Raw genomic sequence first — 24,336 nt, 5'->3', positions numbered from 1 at the left:
CCTTCTGTTGTTGAAAGGCTCCAGAATTTCATGAAGTCATTATGGGCTAGACTGTTTACTCTGAGTTCCCGCATCTGTATGGACAAGATTTCTCACAGCTGAATATTTCCCCTTCTTGTAGAGTATCCTAGATTGATGTACACGTCTGCGTTCACGTTGAGAAGGTATGTGGTGCGGTGGTGGCAGGATCCTGCCCTGCTGGCTGGTACAAGCCAAGAACACAGGTTGAAGCTCAGTTGTTGTGCAACCTGTGCTCCGACCTCCTGAAGTAAAGGCCCCTACAGCTGTTTTGTCCAGGAGGAGGGTAGAAACCTAAGAGGGAAGACTGGCTTATTATTAACGGCAGTCTACACAGCAGCAGGTGCTTAGTCACTGTCTGATACTTAAAAGATTTTGAGGTTTATTGCTACATATTTTGAACTAGATTTTGTTTTTCAATCCTGAGTTCTAGTTTTTGAGTTTATATTTGTGTAATTGAATCTTTGCTTGATCATAGAACTTCAAAGGACGGTTATTTGAAACGAAAACTTAGGCATTTAGGGCCGGGGGAAAATGTTTGCATTTCCCTTTCTGTGATTTGGGCAGCAGCATTTATTCAGTTTTTAAAAGAGCTGTGGAAGGGAGAGAAAAAGGTATCCTGTAATTAATAAGTTACATTAGCTGTTGCTTTTGGTTCAAGTCAGTGGGTGTTTGATTTGTGAAACAGATATTGTCCTGAAAAATTTTATAAAGCAGGATGTCTTTTTGTCAAGTTGCCTCCTCTCCCTTTACATCATAAAAACGGAGGCCGGGCGTGGTGGCTCACACCTGTAATCCCAGCACTTTGGAAGGCCAAGGCGGGTGGATCACGAGGTCAAGAGATTGAGACCATCCTGGTCAACATGGTGAAACCCCGTCTCTACTAAAAATACAAAAAATTAGCTGGGCATGGTGGCGCATGCCTATAATCCCAGCTACTTAGGAGGCTGAGGCAGGAGAATTGCCTGAACCCAGGAGGCGGAGGTTGCGGTGAGCAGAGATTGTGCCATTGCACTCCAGCCTGGGTAACAAGAGCGAAACTCCGTCTCAAAAAAAAAAAAAAAAAAAAAAAAGGAAACTTGTTTTTATGGAGCATTTTCTGGTGATCCTGGGATTCTGATAGTCTTGGACCTGAGCCTTACATGTTCTTTACAGCATTCTGCCTCATAGAAGCTATTGGCTCCTGACTCACTTAGATTTTTGGAGTCTTAAGAGTGTCCTTTCTAGCAGGTTTTGTTGTAGGGACTTGCTCTTTGCTATTTTCTGTTGAACATGGCTGCCTACATTGCGTAGACCTCTTTCCCCTTGTTAAAGCTGCCATATTTAGGGAGAAAATACTAAATGCCTTTGCTTTTTGCAAAAAAATTTGATTATATTCTGAATCTCATGCGACAGGCTGCAATTGGAAAATGTGTCTTTGATGTACGTAAATGGGAACATTATTATTATTTAATATATACTGTTAGGAAAATAAAACTTAGAAACTCTGAAGTTCACAGGAGGAAACCACAAAGGTATCGTTGGTAGTGTTGGTGGCTTAGGCATCTTGGGTAAAGTGATAGCAAAACCACATCGTAGAAGGCCACCTGGGGCATGTGAACCCTGGGTCTTTTATATATTTCTAGATATATCTCTTTATTTTTTGGTAACCTGTTGCTACTTTTGAAAAGAGGTTCCAAGAGGCGACTTCGTTTTGAAACAGTAAAGAAACAGCAAATTAACTTTTGCTTTTTGATTATCTTTAAGGTGGATGAAAATTATAAATAAGGAAGCGAAAACACAGGCAAGCCAGCTTTGGTAAATCAAGGAATACATAAAACGCTCAATTCTACTAAACGTGAATGTCTGGTGTTCTGAAAAGTCCTCCTGTGGAAGATGGCTGATAAGTGCCTTTGCAGTTGAGTGGAGTCTGAACAACCGGGGTCCCTCTGGGCACTCATGGGAAAGCACTGCGCTGGGGTTAGGAAACTGGGCCTGGCTATAGACCTATCAAGTAGGTGACCTTGGGCAAGTCAAGTAGTTCTTTCAGTCACTTTCCTTGTTCTGAAGTGGGGACTACTCTGTCACTGGCATCTACATTGAGAGAAATAATATGTGTGAAAACACTGGAAAAAGTATGTAAAGAGAAGGCATTTAAATGACTATATTTCGATTGAATTAAAATTTTAAAGTAAATTGTTATGATTTTTATGCGGAAGGTACATTATTTAGTGGGAACATATCTCAGAAATTGTGTTAATTAGTAAACAAAATGATTCAAAATACAAATATTCACTTGAAATATGATTTTCCAGGAGTGTGTGCTTTGCATGATTGGAAATCATCCCATTTTGGGAGCTTTTAAACATAACTTTAAGGAGAAAATAATACATGATCATGTTAAGGAACTGGACAGTGTGAAAAACAGCCAAGAAGAAAATCCAAGCTGCCTGGAGCTCTGCTACCTGAAGGTGGCTGTGTGAGCAGTTTGCACACTTGCCACACAACACCCTGCTCGTGGATGTGCTTCCTAGCCATGGAAATGTGCTCTGCACGCTGCTCTGTAAGCTGCCGTTTTCCCGCTAAATAGGTGTTGAGGGAGCAGTCCTGAATTTCAGTAACTCCTGTTCCCAGGCTGCCTCCTGACTGGATTGAGGGATCCTAATGTACAGAATCCTCTTTCCTTGCTCTGTTGCCCAGGATGGAGTGCAGTGGTGCGATCTCAGCTCACTGCAGCCTCAATCTTCAAGGCTCAAGCATTCTTCCCTCTAAAATAGCTGGGAACACAGGCATGAGCCACCAGGCCCAGCTGATTTTTGTATGTTTTTGTAGAGATGGAGTCTTGTGTTGCCCAGGTTGGTTTTGAGCGCCTATGCTCAAGTGATCTGCCCCCTTTGGCCTCCCAAAGTGCTGGGATTACAGGCATGAACCACTCTACATTTTGATGCGTGCTACCAGAGCACCCTGGGGTGGTTTGTCCCATTGGCCACTCAGGGCTGGGACAGCAGTGTGTGTGTCTCTCAGTTCCTAGGAGCTGAGGAACTTGCCTGCACCTTCCTGAATTATTTGGCTGTGTATTTCTGTCAGAAGGGGAAATGTATGGAATAATTTTTTTGCGCCTTTAGCTTATAAATTCTCTTAAAAGTGCAGCTGTGGCGAGTAATACCTGTGTCTTCTATTAAATAATTTCATTGTCTGAAGTCTCAGTGTCAGAAAAGTGATGCGAGGCAGCAGCTGACTACTCGGGAAGCTGAGTAGCAGGCTCAGAGCCGTTCCCTACATGTTAATCCAGTGTGCTTTCTTCCATGTTACCCTTGGACTTAGTTTTCTTGGGAACATAGTCTTGAGTGTAGGTAGTAACTGGGTAACTATAGTAACAGAGAAACTGTCATTTCTCTGTTCAGTGCCTCTTCAGAAGTCTAACATGGGGACCGGGAGGGTGAGCTGAAGACTGGGTGGGGACATCTCAGTTCTTACTGTTGAATAGAATCTGGCCTGTGCTGCCTGTTGCCTTAGGGAGAGCTGACATCTCTGTGGATGGTGGCTAGAAGTTACTTTCTTACATCTGTAGCATTCTGTCTCTAGACAGGCCCATGCCAAAATGATGTCATGTGAACCAGCGCTGATGCTGGGAAGGCTCTGGAGGGTGCAGAGGATAAGGGACGCGGACTTCGGGGAAGGGTAGGGTGATTAACAGCCTCTAGGCTCAGTTAAGGGTCCCCTCTGCCTGGCTGGTAGGCACGGGAACCTGGTGGAAACGGAATCACTTGAACTCTTCCATAGTTGAAGGCCTTGGGAGTATCCGTTTCTAGCTTGATTCTTTTAGTGCCTGCTATTGTTTGTTCTTGGCAGACCTATTCATCAAGCTTTGTGTGTCCAGAATTAGCTGGATCGAAAAACATATTCAGCCTTCTTTCCCTCTCCTCAGAAAGTGTTCTTTAATCCTCCCTCTGCAGCAGTCCCTAGTGAGCTAATAGGAAAAGTGATAGCAGTGGATGTTGGCTCTGTTTATGGACATTCAGCATGTGCCAGGGAGTATGCCAAGGGTTTTTTGCACATAAAACTTTGTGGTTTTGCTTTTAAATTTTTTTTTTTTTGAGATGGAGTTTCACTCTTGTCCAGACTGGAGTGCAATGGTGCAATCTCCGCTCACTACAACCTTCCACTACCGGGTTCGAGCGATTCTTTTTCCTCAGCCTCTGAAGTAGCTGGGATTACAGGCATGCGCCACCATGCCGACTAATTTTGTATTTTCAGTAGAGATGGGGTTTCATCATGTTGGTCAGGTTGGTCTCGAACTCCTGATCTGATGTGATCCACCAGCCTTGGCCTCCCAAAATGCTGAGATTACAGGTGTGAGCCACTGTGCCTGGCCTGTGCTTTTAACCTTCAAAACAACCCTGTGGGGTTGGTGGTGAGTGTCCTCCCTTTTAAAGGTTAGATAGTGTGGTTTAGGGAGATTTTGCAACTTGCTCAGCAAGTCCCACAGCCAATAAGGAGCAAAGGCAGGGCTTCAATCCAGGCTGTGGGCGCTGTGGCCCAGTGTCTTCAGTGCTGAGTCTGCTGCTGAGGCTTGAGACCCAAGGAGTACCGAAGAGAACTAGTGTATCTTTGAAAGCACAAGTCCATCCAACTGATACAGAGTTGCTGTCATTTGCTGGAGACCTCCATCACTGGAGAGTTCTCTCTAGGAGCCAGGGAGAAAGCAAAGGGAATTTGTGATGCCAAGATCTGAACAAAGCCAAAACCCTTAGAAGGTTAGTGGTCAAAATATGCTTTTCTTTCCATCCGTTGTCAGTTTACTATGTTGCCTTCTAGGAGGTGAAGGAAACAGCCATTCTTGTTCCTTGTGGAGGAGTTTTTACATAGAGTCGGGTGAAGTCTGTACGGTCTCAGTTTGTTCCTGACCTGGGTGCTGCTGTCACCAGGCAGGGGCTAAAGCATTGGTGTGGTTTTGGTTAGGAAGCTGATCGCTTACCCATGTGGTGGGTATGTGTGAGGAGGCCAGTGTTGTTTTGGAAAAGGCCTGTTAAATGACTGACCTGGGAGGGATTGCTTAAATGGAAATCAGAGGAGGTTCCTGCTCTGATAAATTCCTCAGTGGGTTCACCTACTCTCTCCCCCACCTTCTGGATCCACATTCCCTCTGCATTTGCCATGTGGTTGGCTACAGGGTGTTAGAACATCTTTCTCCTCCAAGCTGAGAGCAGATGCCCTGGAGTGGCCTCTTTTGTGTCTTTGCCACCTCTCACGGTGGCCCCTGGGCAGGAAATTCTCAGTATTTCATTAGTTCCATCAAATGGGTGGCGGTTTTATGAGTTTTCAGCTTGAGTAATATATGCTATTTATTGCATTAAAAAGTGAACTTTCTAGAAGAAACACACCAAAAAAAGCCTTTATCTTTTGGAAACAGATTGTCATTTCTCTGTTCAGTTCCTTTCAATGGCTTCCTGTTGCATTTAGAATAAAATCTTATCTCTTTGCCCTGGTTTAGAAAGCTCTGAGTGATCCCGCCCTTACCTACCTCCCCCATCTCAGCAGATAACACCATCCCCTCCCTGCTAATGCCCACACCTGATCACATTGACCCTCTATCTGTTTCTCAAACAAGCCAAACTTGTTTCTCCCTTAAAACCTTTGCCCTGGTTTCTCCTCTGTCACCCTCAGTCCCGTTTAGGTTTCAGCACAGTGTCCCATCCCGTTTTGTGCCTCTGTTCGCAGTTAGACCAACCGGCTGTGGTATGCTGCTTGTCTGCCTACTGCTTTCTCCACGAGATGCGGGCTCCTGCCTGCCTGGCTGCTGTGCACCCGGCCCTTGTCGGGTGCCAGGAAGTGACTCTTCCTGGGATGGAAAAGGAGAGCCTGGTGGAGGAACAGACACGAGCCCCTGCTCTGCGACTATCTTATTTTTCCCCCTTTCTCCGCACACGGCACATACGCGTGTGATTCTACTCTGTAGACCTTGGCCTGAGATTTTGGCCCTGAGGATTGCGCACTTAGAAGCTAGTGGGACTTTATTGTGAAAGTCTGGATTGTGACATTGTCTCAGAGCTTAGAACGCAAGGCATAGAGGGAGGCTTCCATGAAGTCACTAGAAAGAAAGCGGAGAATTAAAGGGAAGGGAGCACTTTTGTCTGCATTTTCCAGTCTCTTCCTGCCCTAAGCCTACCTGAGATCCAGTTCCCCTTCTCACTCACAGAAGTTCCCTAAGTCACCTGCTGATCCTCAGAGGATTATTCCAGGTGTAAAACAGGCCCCTTGGGGCCCGCACCCCGCTGGGTTATTCTCATTAGTGTTCCTGTTGTTTTTTCTCCTCTCCTGCAAAACACACACTCCCTTCTCCCCTGAAACACACACACACACACACACACACAAATGCAGACATACACACCCTCTTCTCCTGTAAAACACACACACAGTCCCTTCTCCCCTGAAACACACACACACACACACACACACACACACAGCCTCCCTTGACCTCTCCAGGATTTTTTCTGCTCCCCTATGTAGTAGAACCCTCAGAAAGGGTTAGGCAGGGACTCCAGTCCACCTCCTCCGTTCCCTTTTATACCACACCCGTTCACTGCAAGGGCTGTGGTTGCCAAGGTCTCCTGAGGTGCCTTGTCAGTTCTCAGTGGCTCAGCAGACTCTGAGGTAGATGCTTGCCCCCCAGGGTTGCCATTCCCTCCTGGTTCCCTCCTCCCTCCACCTTCTGCCTCCTTTTCTGAGTCTCTTCGGTTTGACCTCCCTATTGGAGGGCCCCCTGGGGCCTGGGCTTTTCCACTTTGGCAGGCTTACACAGTAGCATGGCTGTAATGTGCTAATGACATCCTGGCCAGAAAGACCTCTGTCCTGAACTGGCTCTTGTATCCCTGAGGCTAGGCTTCTCACCGCAAAGTGTGAAACACTGAACTGATTTCCTGTCCCACACCTGCTCCCTCCCACGTCCCCATCTCAGCAGATGGCACTTCCATCCTCCCAGTTGTTCAGGCCAAAATCCTGGGGGTCGTACTCCTCTCCTCTTGCTCTCATCCCCCCATCCAGTCCACCAGGACGTTCTGTGGGCTTAACTTTCATAATGTCAGGATCTCACCATTCTCTACTATCTCTGATGCTGTTCCCCTGGTTGGTCCTCTCCTGCCCCCAAGAGCATATTCTCGCCATAACAAAGTGACATTTTTTAAGTCAGATTGGGTCAGTATACTCTGTTTAAACCCTTCAAGGGCTGATCACACTGCCCAATTTTAGGACTTAGGATAAGGCTGCAGTTGTAAGGAAAGCATAGTTCTGGCAGAGAGACACGTGCATATGCCCATGCAGCAGAATAGAGAGGCCAGAGACGGACTCACACAAAGATTTCCACCTCATTGTTGACAGAGATGGAAAAGCAATTCGATGGCGGAAGGATAGCCTTTTCAGCCATAATTCTGGAACAACTGGACATCAAGAGCCAAAAATATAAACCTGGACATAAACTTCACATCTTAAGCCAAAATTAACTCAGAATGAATCATAGATCATAAACTTTTTTTTTTTTTTGAGACATGATCTCACTCTGTCACTCAGGCTAGAGTGCAATGTCGTGATCATGGTTCACTGCAGCCTTCACAACCTGGACTCAGGTGATTCTCCAGCCTCAGCCTCCCAAGTAGCTGGGGCTACAGGCATGTACCACCATGCCCAGCTTTTATATATATACATATATTTTGGTAGAGACGGGGTTTTGCCGTATTGTCCAGCTGATCTCAGACTTCTCAGGCTCAAGTGGTCTACCTGCCTCGGCCTCCCGAAGTGCTGGAATTACAGGCATGAGCCACTGCACCTGGCCGAAATGTAAAACATTTTAAAGTGACTTAGGATGAGGCAAAAAATTCTTAGACATAGTGGAAGCGTGATCCATTTTCCATCCTGTACACTGGAAAGTTTTTCTCCCCAAATAACGTATGGCTTCCTGCCTCACCTCCTTTGAGTACTCACTCACTATCACCTCGTGCCCTGACCACCATATTTAAACCTGGATGTTACCCTAGCCCCTGCACTCCTGAGCCCAGTTACGCTGCTGAGTTTTTCCCCTGTAGCTTGTATTACCTTGTAATATACGGTGTAATTTACTCATTTATTAGTTTTTGCTTGTCTCTGTCCTTCCACTAGAAATGTATGCTCTGTGAATGCAGGACTTTTTCTCTTTTATGCTCTGATAAATCCAGCTCTTAGAACAATGCTGGCACATAGAAAGGACTAACTAAGTATTTATTGATTGAATGAAGAATGAAAAGTTTATCAGTACTAGAAAACTGATACGGAATGGCTATTGGGTGCGATTTAATAATTTTCTGATACCTTGTTTTATTTCCTTTGTCTCACCCACATGTTTCCACCAGTTTATCATGATTAATACTAAACATAAAAGGAAGGAGAGGCCTAGTTATTTGGTATGGAGAGGGAAAAACAAAAGAGAGAGATGGGTATGTGCCACCGTTAGTCCTCCTTTCTTTCCACCTCTGGGCTCAGCGTAGGCTATTCTGTTATCTCATCTTTTGTATTTATTTATTTATTTTTGAGATGGGGTCTCACTCTGTCCAGGCTGGAGTGACAGGTGTGATCTTGGCTCTCTGCCTTTCGGGTTCAAGCAGTTATCCCTGCCTCAGCCTCCCGAGTAGGTGGGATTATAAGTGCCCAACACCTCGCCCAGCTAATTTTTGTATTTTTTAGTAGAGACGGGGTTTTGCCATGTTGGCCAGGCTGGTCTTGAACTCCTGACCTCAGGTGATCCGCCCACCTTGGCGTCCCAAAGTGCTGGGATTATAGGCATGAGCCACCGCACCTGGCCTTATCTCATGTTTTGGCCATTCCAGCTGAAGACAGATCGTAGTTAGAGTAACAGCCTCTCTTAGGTCATCACTCATCTACCACTGGGTCCCCAGTTTTGGTAATCCTCCAAGGACATTGGGTTGCATTGGGTTATAAAGCAGGAGGCATGCTGTGGCAGCTCTGGGCCTGGCAGGTCTGGCGCCACAGTGCCCTCCTGCTTTGCCCCTCAGAAGCAGGCCTGGCCCTGGCCCTTCCCTGTGCCCCAAGGTCATTGTGTCAGAATTGGTGGGTTATGTACCCTTCAGAGATTAAAGGAAGAGTTAGGTCTCCAATCAGCACACCTGCTTTATTTTACCCAATGAGACAAGTGTAGTAATGGTAGAAGTTAAAATATTGGTCAGGGCATAGTGACCAAATATTTACTACTTCAGTTCTAAAAGTAATTAAGAATTTTGTTTCTCTTTTTCAAGACGAGGAAATTATAACAGCATTTGGCAAGATTATTGCCAGCTCCCAGGCTGTCCGTAAGACCTATCTACCCTCAGCCTAACCTTTGAGAACTATCTTATGTACAAATGTCTATTATTCTTGTCATAGGATGTTTCTATGAATGCATGCCCTTTGGTTCTGTGGTTCAGTAGCATCCGGCCAGTTGATTAAATACATAGAAACCCTTTAAAGAAGGAGAGGTGGTAAGAAGGGGGTCCCTTGTGTTTGGTGAAGAAAGAGAGGTAGTGAGAAGGGGGTCTCTTGGGTTTGGTGAAGAAGGAGAGGTGGTGAGAAGGGGGTCTCTTGGGTTTGGTGAAGAAGAAGAGGGGATGAGAAGGGGGTCCCTTGGGTTTGGTGCTGGAATTGGCCTTCAGCACTTTGCAAAGGCCAGGAACTCTGCCAGGGACTATACACTGTCTTTGTGGCAATATAAAATGGGGATGGGGAAGAAAGGAAAGTGAATTGATCTTTCTCAAACATCTCTTACTTGCCAAGGTGGCTACTAATTAATTATATCACATAATCTTGCAGGTGGGTAGCTGCCAGATGAACTGTGCCTGAGGGACGCAGAATCATCTGGACTTAGAACCCTGTTAGCAGATCTCCGGGAAGTGGCTCTTCTCTCGGTACACACAGTGTTAAGAGCCCCAGTGTGGAGTCAGGCGGCCTTTGTTCATTCCCCAGGGCCTCCCCTAACGGGCTCTGTCATCTGGTGCTGCTTCTCCATCTCTAAAGTAGGGGTAGTAATGCTAATGCCTGCCCCTTGGGCTTGTGAGCTTTGGAAGGGTCCACACAAGTACTTGGAACACTTCACTATACCTGGTGAGCATTTGTTAAATGTTACCCATTGATGTCATTATTTGTCCCTAGACTTTTTCCCTAGCTGCTAGAGTGGAAAGGAGAGAAATTGAGGGCATTTGTTCAGGCTGTGAAATGCAGAGATCATTGCAGAAACTCCAGGTGCTCTCTTCCAGTCTGACCTTTCTGGGTTAATTTCTCACTGGAGACCCAAGCCCTCACCTGAGCCATGTAAAGTTACCCTTGTCCTCCGTGACACCATTGTGTTCTGCCTCAGAGCCTCCATGTGTCTGTGTCCTGGGCTTGAGATGCCTCTCCTTGCTCAGCTGTCGAACTCCTGCTGAAATGTTCACATGGAGTTCAAGCGTTGCCTCCTGAGTAACCCCTCCTGGGTCCTTTCTCTGCCTCACCCTCCTGGGAGAGTTAATCCCTCCATCTTTTGTGCCATGACTCCCACACCTGGTGCTCGCCACATCTAGCTATTTGTCTACATGTCAGTTTCCTTATTAGATGCTAACTTCTTGAGGGTGGGGCCATGGCTTTGCCATTTTGGTAGCAACAGAGCATGGCTTGGCATTTATCAGATGTTTGAATGAGTTTGTGGGTCCCATAGGCAAGCTGGGTGACTGCCGGAGGGGCCTCTTTAGTTTCGTGCCATGACCTTCAAGGTGAAATGGAAAGTAATTCCAACAATGCTTGTGAGGATGGATGTGAAGCCTCAAGTCTGTGCCCCATGCAGACGCTGGCCCCTCAATAGAGTCCAGAATGGAGCAGGACAGAAGTCTCATGAATTCAAACCACCTTTGAGGCCACCACCCTTTGCCATCTTAGAAAAACAGCATCTAGAAATGATAGGAAACATTTGGTCAGACCATCTTGTTATCTCATTCTAAATCTTACATCAATTGTTCATTCTCCAAAGTCTTTTGAATTGTTTTCATTTTTGGCTTAACTATTGCAGATAAGTTCTTTAATTACATTTTTTTTTGCCTAGTCATTGTTTATGGACAATCTCTTGACTCCACCTTTTTTGGCAGTGTTAAGCGTTTGGAGTGAAAGATCCTGTTTAAAGCTCCAGCGTGCAGACTCTGGTCACACAGCATTGCTTTTGGGTGAAAAGGGTGTTTTGTTCTGGTTGTCATTTACTTTTTGCTTGGCTGTGCAGAGCCTCAGAAGGCATGACTTTGACCTGCTAAAGACTGTCGTATTGTAGTGTCATTCTGCATATGCTTTGACTGTTTAATAGGGACAACCTTGTAGTCAAGTGGAGCCCCGACGGAAGGTGGTGTGTGTGTGTCTTCTGAATCTTTTGTACTTGCTAAGGCCCAGAAAGGCAGGGTAAATGACAACATTTCTTGAGGTTTAGAGGTGTGTGGAATTTTCTCCCAAATTCTCAAAAGGGAAATTTATGAAGAAACTTTATTTTTAAGACATTTTTTATATTTAAAGACATTTTATTCAGAAATGTAGAAATGGTCATTTTATTTGCATGTTCAGGAAAAAAGGTGGGGGAGCTGAACTCTCAAAGTCAGAAAGCAGGGTTCCTGTCCCACCTCCCTCCTGAGCTATCAGTGTGGCACTGGACTTCATTCTCTGCGTCCCATATTCTCCATCTGACAATTTAGTTTGTTGGTTTTCTGAAGGTCCTTTGCAACTCTGAGCCTCTGGGATTTTTCACCTTCACTCCACCGCGTTGAGTCAAGATCTCTAGCTCAGTTGCCTGCTTTTGATGCCGGGCTCACAGAGGAGGTTGAGGATAGTGGACTGTGCAGAAAGCTGAGGGGAGTTAAGTATTAAGGCTGGATGGGTGGAGGGGGAGACGGGGTTGGAGAAGCCTCGGGCTGGGTCAGATCTTGGTGCCACGCTGGTGTTGGGGTGCCTGGTCTGCGCGCCGTGTGGTCCTACTAGCCTGCCCCACTCTGTGGTGATGGCTCCTTCAGCATGTTCTTCAAGCCTTTCCTTCTCAGCTTCTGTATCTTTATCTGTTCTGTTGATCCACATCCTAACTATTCTAAAGGGGCCGAGGTTATTTTTTAATAGCTCCCAGTTTTCCAGACTCTGCTGTGTTCAGGCAGCGATTCAGATGCCCCTTCATGTTCCTCTCTGTGCTCGTGACTGTGTATTTGTGCGTTTCAGGTGCTTCTGCATGTTCAAGTCATGTTTCTTGACTAAATGATTGCTATAGTAATTAGGATTGGGCTCAGGAGATCCCCTAATAACTGGCTTAAGCAGGATAGGAATTTATTTGCCCTCAAGAAGTGAGCTTTGCTGCCAGAGCTGTGCGATAGCTGCATCCCGCTCCCTTCTGGCCAGTCCTGGGACAGCCTTCATCCTGGTGCTCAGAGGCAGCGTCTCTACTCCAGGCAGCGGGATTAAGGAAGGGATGAAGAGAGGGCACAGGAGGTCTACCACTCCAGAGGGAAGACTTCTGGAAGCTTCTTCCTTTCCACGAGCCAGAGTTTAACCGCATGGGATACGCAGCTGCAGGGAGGCTGGGAAGTATCTCTAACATCTTTCTTTAGTGGCCATTCCCAGCTCAGAGTTTTAAGTATTAAGGAGGAAAGGAGAAACAGATGTTGGAGCAATGAGCAGTTCTCTCCCCCTCCCCCTCCCCCTCCCCCTCCCTTTCCCTTTCCCCCTTCCCCTTCCCCGCTTCCCCCCAGCTGATTTGTTCAGTGGCGGTACCTCCTGTGCTGCATAGGTGTTGAAGCTCTCTTTGAGAACTTCCAGAGGCATTTGATTTGGCTGCAGAAATTCACCACCATAGGTTTTTGAGGAGGGTACAAGAAATGGTCTAAAACGGTATTTGAGGGTGAGATCCCAGCCGCAATATATTCAAGGGACAAGAGTGGGTTAAGCATCGGATTGAGGAAGACCAGCTGGTGGCTGCAGTGAGAGGCCCACCGTTTCCTTTACAGGAACAGAGGGCTCTGCTGTTGACTGAGTCAGACTGTTAACCTTTGACTTTGAGGTTTTATAACTTGCTTTTCCAAGGCCACTAAAATGTAGCAATTTTAGGAGTTAAGGATAACACTAAACACAAATATTATTCTGTGTCAAGCTAAAGGCAGTCTCATTTGATCCAGCTGTTTGTGTTAAAGAGGAATATAGCTGGCAAAGATAATTCCAAAAGTATAGTTTCTACCCATTTTTACTTTCTGAGTAAAGTAAGCAACTATAAAATGGCCCTAGAAACAACAGGAATGAAGAATGGACCTGGTAATTGTTTTCACCTGGTGACTGGCTTCTGAATAAGTGACAGGTATAGACTGCATATTGAAACCTAGACTGACTGACTCTCCTAGCAGCGTTTTCTTTCTCCTTAAGATTACTGCCTTCACACTAAGTATTTATTAAAATCATCTGTATTGAGGAGCATCTACATTTATTTTATCTTGCCAGTTCTTATAGCTCCGTTATTAGTGTACACTCTTAAGTAGAAAATTAATTTTCTTACGGTTTTAAAAATCCTACATACTATGGAATCTCTAATAATACATTTGTTTTATTTAGCATTTCTCTTTGGCCTCATTCTAAAAAGAAGTGGAAACATCACTCGTGTATATTTTCTCATTCTTGGCCTCTCAACATACAAAGTCATCCCAAGGTCATGTCTTCATTGATTGTACTTATTTACAGCTGACTGGTGACATATTTGCACTATTGTGCCATTCTAAAGCATCCTCTGTTACTTTACTCTTCTTTGCATTTTAATTGGACTCCTTATTTTCATCTGGAAGCAGTCATGTGTGTGCCATCTCTCTGCTACTTATTACCAAGGTAGAGAGCATTTGGGAGCTGGAGAATGGCATGCAGCTGAAGGCGGCCTTCTAGGGACTGGCTGTGCCACGTGAACAATTGTGGGTGTGCCATCCATGGGGCATGCCAGCATTGCCAGAAGGTTTGCATGAGGTTCTTTTTTGTATCACCTTGGGTGGAAACCACTGAGCTCCCTGGTGTTTAGCTGGCTACGTGTCTTCTCAGTGAGGTTCTTACAACGTAAGTATGAAGGAAGCCGGTTGTCCCTGAGGGAGCTGTGAGTGAAGAGCTGGCCCTGAGAGCCTTGCCATCTCTCCTGCAGGAAGAATCCAGGAGCAGGTGAACCCCACCTGCACAGAGCGTCTTTCAGTTTAAAGTAAACCCTTACTGCTGGAGTATATTTAGAACGAGGCAGCGCGGGGCCGTGGCTAGGCCGGCTTCGGCTTTGCAGGTGATGAGCTGTATGTTGGCCATCAGCCTTAAGTGTGTGGGTTTTTCACAGCAGGTCACTCAGCAGTGTTCATCTGAAAATACTGGCTGGGCACTATGAAGGATGAAATGAAAAGCATTGTCCAAAGGACTGTAAATAGTGCTTAATTCATTATGGATATTTGGTGCCCAGTGAAGAATAATTTACCAAGTTTATGAAAACAGTATTTTCTTCCTTTTTAAACTCTTTTGTTTATTAGGAAACCAGAGCTGAACCTCTTAGATCATTGAATACCACAGAGGTGCAGGAAGCACCATTCATTGGGATAACTTGTGTTAGGCAGAGGGCTGACCTTACCCTCCAGTCGGTCACTGGGCACACAGGGGCTTCTTCCCTTGACTGTCCTCCTAGCTGAGACGACTTAGTCTTTCCTTGAAGTTACTGATGCCGTTCAGCTCACACTTCATTTTCTGCCATATTTGCATTCCTTTCATTTTTGTGTGTACGTATTTGGTGGACCCTTGACCTTGATGAATCCTCAGCTTTACAAGTACAGTTACGACTGTGTTTCTCACATTACAGAAAGTGTAACTGAAAAGGTTAAGACACCAGATTGTTTGTGATGGTAAAAACAAGGACTAAAGCCGTACAACTCTTTTTTTTTTTTTTTTTGAGATAGAGTCTCACTTTTGTCACCCAGGATGGAGTGCAGTGGTGCAGTCTCTGCTCACTGCAACCTCTGTCACCTGAATTCAAGCAGTTCTTCTGCCTCAGCCTTCCAAGTAGCTGAGATGACAGGCACCCGTCAGCATACCTAGCTAGGATTTTTATATTTTTAGTAGAGATGGAATTTCCCCATGTTGGCCAGGCTGGTCTGGAACTCCTGACCTCAGGTGATCCGCATACCTTGGCCTCCCGAAGTGCTGAGATTACAGGAGTGAGCCACTGCACCAGGATACCATAAAACTCTTAATTTATATTAAATTAATGTAAGTAAAAGAAACTCTGTTGTGCAGCCTTCTTTGCCTTGTCGTCATCTAGACAGGAACTCATTCACTTTACCTCCTTATGCCTCAGGATGGGCAAGATGGTGAAACAGGTCAGGCTTGATCCTGAAACCTGCCGCAGCGTCATGGGAGACCCGTTGGTCCTTGGCCGTCTTCGTCTTTTATGTCAGCCTCTCCTTGCATGAGTCAGTTGGCAGCAGCACATTCTGCCAGAGTAGTTCGGTTTGTGCCAAACTCTTGTTCTGGAGACGGTTTGCACACAAGGTGACTACAATTAATATTAATGTATTGTTGAACCTTGCTGGGAAAATACATCTTAAGTGTTCTTGCCACACACACACATACACAAAAGTAAGTACCTGAGGTGATGGACATGGTGCTTAGCTTGATCGAATCATTTCACAATGTATGTGTGTATCAAAGCATCACACTGTATACCTTACATATATACAGTTTTTATTTCTTAAGTATACCTTGATCAATCTGGGAACATTTTTACAAATTAAAAAAGATGAGGTGAGAATCATCAAACTGCACTGTGGGATGAGGGTTGGAGAGCCAGAGAGGTACCTGTGGCAGCCACAGGGCTCATTCATTCCTGCCCTCAGGGAAAGTCACTCAAGACCACACTTCAGTGATATTTCAGTTACTGCGAGTTTGGGACCCACTAGGTCATTTGTAGATAATCAGAACTATCAGGCTATCCCAGGAAGGCCAGAAGTCTCTTCTGTGCTATTTCTTTATTCCCAAAGGAACTGCATGCTTCTTCAAGATTGGATCACATTGATTTTTCGTGTACTTTTTCTGTCCCACACAATGCCTTGCACATAGTAGACAGTAAAATATTTTGATGAACTGAATCAGACAGCAGTTAAGTATGAAGTCACATGATTTGAATGGGAAGAACTGTTATAGCTCAGGAAAAGTGAGTGCTATGAACTGGAGGAGTTGGAATGAGAGGGAAAGTTCCCAACAGCTGCTGAACTGGTTATATGTAATAGTTATAAAACCAGTGTGTAATGAATGATCTTCATGTACTTATCCAACAAATACTTATGGATATTGAACTAAGAGTTAGAGAAACAGTGATGAACAAGACAGATCCGTGAATCTTAGAAACAAATTGATATGAAATGTAGCTGTCACTAGGTATGCTCCAGGGAGTAGCTCTAGGACCTCCCTAGATACCAAACCCCGAGGGTGCTCAAGTCCCTGATATAGAATGATGTTATTTGCATATAAGCTATGCACATCCTCCTGAGTATTTTAAATCTAGATGACTTAGAGTACCTAATGCAATGTAAATGTTAGATAAACAGTTATTATACTGTATTATTAGAAAGTATTGGCAAGAAGCCTGTTCCTATTCTGTACAGAAGCAGTTTTTTTCCTGGGTATTTTCCATCCATGGTTGGTGGAATCTGCAGATAAGGAACCCATGGATATGGAGGGCTGACAATAATTGTAGGTAGTGACAAGTACTGAAAGGAAAATAAAGCAGTAAAAGATAACGACATTAGTGTGGTGACACAGGCAGGCTGCTTTAATGAGTTATTTAGTTTAATGAATAAATGACAGTGTCTTGCTTTGTTGCTCAGGCTGGAGTGCAATTATGCAATTATAGCACGGCAGCCTTGAACTTCTTGCCTCAGGCAGTCCTCCCACACTGGTCTCCCGAAGTGTTGGGATTACAGGTGTGAGCCACCACACCCAGGCAGGCTACTTTAGATGGGAAAAGCAGGGGAGGGCTCTGAGCTGTTAACATTTGAGCAGCACCTAAGTGAGATGATGGGTGAAATCTGATAAAGGGCTGGGAGACCAGCATCCCAAGCAGAAGGCAGATGTCAGGCTCTGAGATGGGGACCGAGTGTGGCCAGCTTAAGGGCTGTATGGCCATGCCCATGAGCAAGGGTCTTGCAGGACATGGCAAAGACTGGATGTTTGTTAACAGCAGTGGGAACCTGTCACCATTAGAATATCACTGAAGGAGTCAGTTTCATGTCTGAAACCCCTACTTTACCTTTTACCTCTGTGCCGCCATTACTGCCACCCCCTAGACTACGCCAGCAGGATCCCTTTCCCAGGGTACTGTAATCGGCTTCTAAAAGTCTTCATGGCATGGCGATCTCAGGGAATTGATAGAGAACATGGGAGGCCAGCTAGGTGACAATTGCTGTTGTCCCTGAGCGGTAGCCAGGTGGCTTGATTCTCAATCTGTTTTGAAGGTTGCCAACTGGATTGGCTGATGGAGGAGATTAAGATGGAAAGGAATAAAGCTTCACTTCGGGGCTTTTGGCTGCAGCACTGGAGTGTGTGGTGGCAGCGTTTACCGCAAATGGAAAGGCTGGGAGTGTATTTTGGGGGAGAAAGTGTGAGACATGCAGTTCGGTCCTGTTACAATGGGATGTGCATTAACTATGGAGTGAAGGTGCTGAGTACCTACTGCACATGGAAGGGGCCTGAGCTCTTCCACTGCTTTCCTTGGCTGACAGATGATATTCTAAGTGGGGAGACTTGATAAGATCACCAGGAGAGGCAACACAGATGGAGGATGGGTGAGGGCCAGGGACTGAGCCCCAGGGTGCTCCTGTGTTCAGACATGTAGATGATCAGGAGACTGTGGTGGCTGAGAAGGTTGGAAGAACATTAGCAGAGCCTGTTCTTCTGGAAGTCAAGTAAAGATACCAGTTCAAGGAGAAGAGAACCACTCTGCAAAATTCTGCTGCAAACTTTTATGTGTGAGCCATGTAAAGCCATGGAGTGATAGGAGCTGGGAGCCGACATTACTGTTTACAGTGCAGGGATGGACTGTGTTTTCCCGAAAGTCCCTTATTATTGGGTAGGGGTGTGGCAGTTAATGTCTCCTGAATTTAGACTGTGCAGACCTTTAACCTTTTAAAGCATATTTCCTGTTTATTTTCCCATAGCTAACCTTTAAATTATAGATGCAAAAAGTGAAAGCCATTTCCATTGTATTTGTATTCCCTGGGTCATACCTGGGGATTTTCATATGCTGTTGAGAACAAAGTATAGCTGAGTAACTTACAAAGTAGAGATTTCACAAAAGTATGTGGGAGGCATTCGGAGCCACAAGATATGTGAGCACGACGAGCAAGTTTCAGTAACCCGTTTAGCCCTAAACCTGGTCTCTCTCCCTGACACCTGTTCTCAGCATTTGGCTCCATCTTCCATTCAGTCATACAAACCAAACATTGGCTCCAGTGGTGCTTCCTGTCTCCCCCACCATCCTCACTGTCCGGAAGCCCTCTTGTGCACTCTGCCTCACGCTGTGCACACCCTTGCACCCGCAGCTGCCCCCACCCTACCCTCTGCAATGGCTGTGGAAAACAACTTTCCCTCTCTTGCCCTTTTGTCTGTGTCTACTCTGAAGCCTGGGTTCTATTTTATAATTAAATCTGATTGTGTTACCTCCCCCACTTAGATCCTTACCATGGCCTCTCACTGCTCAGAGGACAAAGACCAGAATCCTTGGAGAGGCCCAGAAGCAGTGCAGGGCCTGGCCCCATCACACCCCTGCCTGGCTGTCTCCTTCCCTGGGGCCCTGTTGGGCCTTCTCTCCCAGGTCCTGAACTCGCAGTGCCCTGCTCCTGCAATGCCTTCCCCATGCACCCCTTGGCCCTTGTTGACTGCAGCTCCTGGCTTGTGGGACAGCTCAGCAGGGCCCATCCCGACCCATTTGTACAGGTGACATTCCTCTGTCATATTCTTCATGGCACCACACTCTCTCATTTCAGGACATTTACTTTCCCTTGCTGTTGCATAGTCATAGTTATTCATGTTTCATCTCTCTTAGGCTGTGAACTCCCCGAGGGCGGGAGCCGTGGCTATCTTGGCTCCAACTGTGGCTGCCACATGGAGACCTTCATGTGTGTTTGTAGAGTGAATAGAGTGAATTAACTTGAGTGCAGAATAACAGAAGACTGTTGGGGGCAGCTCACGTGGAAGCGGCTTTGCATTTCCATCCCCATCCCCACTTCTGGGTCCCCCTTCCCCTCCACACAACATCCTCTCCCCACCTTTCTCGCTCTCTCTGGGCTCTGCAGCTGGTCACTGCTGCCACAGTGTCTCAGAGTGGAGGCTTAGCAAGGAGTGCGTTATGGAGGACAGATTTCTGCCACAGACTTCACCAAAGTGGAACCATAGCTTCCATTTGGCTCAGGCTCTTTGGGAGGATTTGGCGTCTTTGGTTACCTCTAATCTTACCTATGTGTAACCACACATTTTGGTCTTTTTCTTAAATCTTTTAGATAATTATCAGATAATTTTACTTACCTGTTATTCTACCACTTTCTACCTTGCCTTTTCTTCAGGCCACCCCCAAGTGCTATAACCTGCCTAAAGGTTAGGACATAAACCGCTTCCACATGTTGTTCTGTGGGCATAACCCAGATGGCACAAACACCAGCATTCCCAGTTTTCCTTTGTCACTTCAGAATGCTGACAGGCAAAGAAGAGCGTTTTCCTTAGTCTGAAAAAGTGATGTGTGCTTATTAAAACTGCTGCATGTATTTGCTAACAGGAGTAAGATTGACAAGTTTTAAAATATGATTTAGATTCAGTTTACTTGGCTAAGTGTCTCTCTCTCTCCATAATACACATATTTCAAGGAAAATATTGGATATTACAAAAGGCCACCCTTATCTTTTACTGTCCTATCAAGATGAGTTGTTTTTTCCAAAATATCAATCTTTTTAGGCTATAATTTTCCTACTGGTTATTAAGACAGACCTTTAGGATAGAGTGAAAACATTTTAATGTCAGTTTATTCTAATCTATGGTTTTTTTCTTAGTTTTTTTTAAAATCTACTTTAAAATTTTACATCAGTTGTCAGTGAAACCAATATAATCCAAGATATTTCTCTTTCTCTCTTTTTTTCATTAGAAAATTGCCCCCCAAAAGGTAAAAACCAGAGGTAGACAGGTAGATTCATACATACCTATTCCTCATTGCTATTCTTGCTCAGAAATGGAGGTGAGGAGTTGCCCTTGTACTTGTGTTTTAGATTAAGACTGTCAAATTACCCTGTGAAATCAAATGTTTGTTTTCTCAATTTTAGCACTTTAAAGATCAGAATTCTGTATCTAAAAACTTTTCTAAGTCTGTGATGCTGTTTTTTTTTTTTTTTTCTTTTTGGAGATGGAGTCTTGTTCTGTCATGTCCAGGCTGGAGTGCAGTGGCACAATCACAGTTCACTGCAATCTCCACCTCCCAAGTTCAAGTGATTCTCCTGCCTCAGCCTCCCGAGTAGCTGGGACTACAGGCATGTGCCACCACACCTGGCTAGTTTTCTGTATCTTTAGTAGAGACAGGGTTTCACCATGTCAGCCAGGATGGTCTCCATCTCCTGACCTTGTGATCCGCCTGCCTCAGCCTCCCAGAGTGCTGGGATTACAGGCGTGAGCCACTGTGCCCTGCCGTCTGTGATTCTTTATAAAGGGCCAAATCTATATTTTTAACCTCACTTGAAGTCATCCTTTGAACATCGGCTGTCCCTGGAAAATAATTGACTCTGGGAGATTTGTCTCCACTGACATACCCTCGACAGGAATCAAACGTTCCGGCAGCGCCTGAGTGAAGCCGTCCCCATGCAAGTAACAGCAGCCTGTGAGTTTACACAGTTGTGGATGCTGCCTGAATTGTTTTCTATCTCCCCTGTGGCTTCTCTGCTACTCAGTAGGAGAGTGGAAGTGCCCAACCTTACACAGACTTTTCCGAATCAACAAAACCATGCTTTGATTGCTGCAGCCTTGGACATGAATCCAGAAGCATCAGGTTGGCTTTGAGTTAGCCATTCTGTTGCCTGCACATACAGTATGCATTCCGTGCCTGTTTAAGGTGGACTTTTATCTACATGGCCCCATAGAAGACAGTCAGTAACTTGGGGAATGCCTACACAAGGTAACGTTGGGTAGCTGCATCAAAGCCACATCGAGGAAGAATACTTAGCGACTGACATGGTTTGGATGTGTTCCCTCCAAATGTCATGTTGAAATGGCCTCCAGGGTTGGAGGTGGGGCTAGGAGGTGTTTGGATCCTTGAGGGGGATCCCTTATGAATGGCTTTGTGCCATCCTGGCAGTAGAGAGTGACTTCTCACTGTTAGTTCATACAGAGCTGGTCGTTTGGAAGAGCCTGGGACCACCTCCTCTCTCGGCATGAGATGCGCAGACTTCCCCGTGCCTTCCCCTATGCATAAAAGCTTCCCGAGGCCTCACCAGAGGCTGAGCAGATGATGGTGCCATGCTTGTACAGGCCGCAGAACTGGGAGCCAAATTAATCTCTTTTTCCTTTGTAAATGATCCAGTCTCAGGTATTTCTTCATAGCAGTGCAGTACAAAACAGACTACAGTAGTGACACTGGAAAGTATATAATAAAAATGCTGGGTGATATTTATTGAGCATAAATTATGTGCCAGACACATATGTTAACATATTTCATCCTCAAAAACTGCATAAGTATTTCCCAAGTTCACAGAGTGAGTGGTAACCACTAGGCAACCCTGCCTCTGTACCATGTATTATCTCCTTTTTTATTTACTAAACAATGCAGAAGATAATGCTCACAGTTTCTAGTAAACATTATTCATACCTGTGTGTGTGTGTGTGTGTGTGTGTTTGTGTCTAGCACTCTCTGGAGGCAAGATGATAGGTGATTTTAATTTTTTTCATCATATCCCAATCTTTCTGCAACACAGATGGATAAATGTTACAAAAAGAACAAGAAGAATAGATTTCCTTAGCACTAGGCATGTTTACACAAAGTAGGAAGAGAAACACGTTTCAAAACAGAATCATGATCAACCTTCCTACAGTGTTATATGCCCTTATGTCTTCCATTACTGGGAGAAATTAAGGACTGACCATAGTCGACTCTGCAAGGGAGACCAGTTTTTGTCCAGTTGTTGGACACTTGCAGGTGACTTGCTCAAGGTCGGAATGAATGTAAGATAGCATTCAAGCTCAGTTAAAGAAGGTTTTTTTCCTAGAAAAGTACGCATTTAGGATGATTTGCCCAAGCTCCACTTTCTTTTTTTATTAGTCTGCTTCCCTTGCCTGAGAATCTGCAGACCTCCCTACCTCTATCCTGTGATCAAGCCCCACTTGTCAATAATCTTGGAGAAAAAATTTCCCTCCCTGTGTCATGACCACCCGTGTTTCACTAATGAATGCAACTGAAAGCGCTAAAACTCTTTTATTCCACAAAAGACTTCCCAGCACTCCCCAGTGTGGAGTCCCTGCCTCTGTGCCTCCACTGTGGCCTGGTGGCAGTGTCTTCAGCAAGTTAATTGCTTTGCTTTTCTTTTTTTCCTAGTGGGATGTGAGTTCTGCAAAGGCAGGGATTTCTCTGTCTGGCAGGCTGCCTGTATGTTGCCGGCACACAGGGCGCTTTCCAAAGGGAAGTGACACACCACGACGTGCCTCTTGTGACTCATCATCTCAGGCATGCCAGCTCTTGAGGCCACACTTAGACTGAAGAAATCAGAGGAATCAGTCACAGGTGCAGGAGTCAAGAAAAAACAGATTGGGTACCAATTAAGAGCAATTTTGAGAGCCTTATGGAAGTACAAAACAGACATTACCAAAGGATGAAAGACACCAGCCTCAAGCTTTTACTCAGCTGTATGAATGACATGGGGAAGCAACTGCTGCTGTTAGTGAAAGCTTCTTTTTTTTTTTTTTTTTGAGACAGAGTCTCCTTTTGTCGCCCAGCCTGCTGGAGTGCTGTGTCACAATCTCGGCTCACTGCAACCTCCACCTCCTGGATTCAAGTGATTCTCAAGACTCAGCCTCCTGAATAGCTGGGACTACAGGCGTGTGCCACCACACCTGGCTAATTTTTCTATTTTTTGGTAGAGACAGGGTTTCACTGTGTTGGCCAGGTTGGTCTCAAACTCCTGAACTGAAGTGATCTGCCTTCCTCAGCCTCTCAAAGTGCTGAGGCATGAGCCACAATACCTGGCCAGGGAAGGTTATTTTTAACATTTTTATACTTTTGTCTTTTTGAGGGTCTCCCTCTGTTACCTAGGCTGGAGTACAGTGGCGCAGTCACTGCTCACAGAAGCCTCAGTCTCTTGAGCTTACACCACCCTCCCACCTCAGCATCTCATGTAGCTGGGACTGGCTAAATTTTTGAAATTGTATTTTGTAGTTATGGGGTCTCACAGTGTTGCCCAGGTTGGTCTTGAACTTGGCCTCAAGCAATTCTACTCCCTAGGCCTATTGTACTTGCACGATGGAAATTGAATACAAAGGCAGGTGTTGTTTTAATTCACATTTATGGACAAGTTACAGTCTCCCGTTGTCATCTGTGTCTTCTGAGGAGTAGCCTGTTTGATTAAATAAATTCTGGCTATTTGACTTTAATTCATTTGCCTGAAAAGAAGCATGTTTTCTTTGTACGTCTCCTTTGAACAGCATCCTGGTGGGGAGGAAGTCCTAAGGGAACAGGCCGGAGGTGACGCTACTGAGAACTTTGAGGATGTCGGGCACTCTACAGATGCCAGGGAATTATCCAAAACATATATCATTGGGGAGCTCCATCCAGTAAGTACATTTTGGGGGGGCCTTTCTTATTTGTCTTTAAGGCTATCAGATGACCCTACCCAAATCTGTAAGCTTGCATGTACACACATTTAAAAAGGAGTAAGGGAAAAAAAACTCCTGATTTTTAGGACACCGTTTTTGTCATAGATAAATTGACCAAAAATGTCTTTGCATTTCACTGCTCACTGTTTATTGTTTGTTTGTTTTTTGAGATGAGTCTGGCTCTGTCACCCAGGCTGGAATGCAGTGGCATGATCATGGCTCACTGCAGCCTCGACTTACTGGGTTCAAGTGATCCTCCCGCCTCAGCCTTTTGGTGGCTGGGACTACAGGTGCACACCAGCACACCTGAAAATTTTCGTATTTTTTTAGAGACCGAGTTTCACCGTGTTGCCTAGGCTGGTCTCAAATTGGGCTCAAGCCATCCACCTGCCTCTGTCTCCCAAGTGCTGGAGTTACAGGTGTGAGCCCCATGCGCAG

At 45.4% G+C, this 24,336-nt stretch overlaps 1 protein-coding gene across 2 annotated transcripts in view; it reads left to right on the top strand.

The window, feature by feature from the left end:
* The window catches only part of CYB5A (cytochrome b5 type A), a 36,256-nt gene that overhangs the window by 2,657 nt on the left and 9,263 nt on the right, over window positions 1–24,336 (top strand). For both annotated transcript variants that reach the window (XM_008979983.4, XM_008979984.4), the window contains exon 2: window positions 23,728–23,856. In XM_008979983.4, coding sequence (XP_008978231.2) covers window positions 23,728–23,856 — 129 coding nt within the window. The remainder of the gene's footprint in view (window positions 1–23,727; window positions 23,857–24,336) is intronic.

Source organism: Callithrix jacchus, chromosome 13, assembly GCF_049354715.1.
Source record: "Callithrix jacchus isolate 240 chromosome 13, calJac240_pri, whole genome shotgun sequence".
Taxonomy (NCBI): Eukaryota; Metazoa; Chordata; class Mammalia; order Primates; family Cebidae; genus Callithrix; species Callithrix jacchus.
Note: the sequence above shows the minus strand (reverse complement) of the source record. Positions and strands in the feature narration are given on the sequence as shown.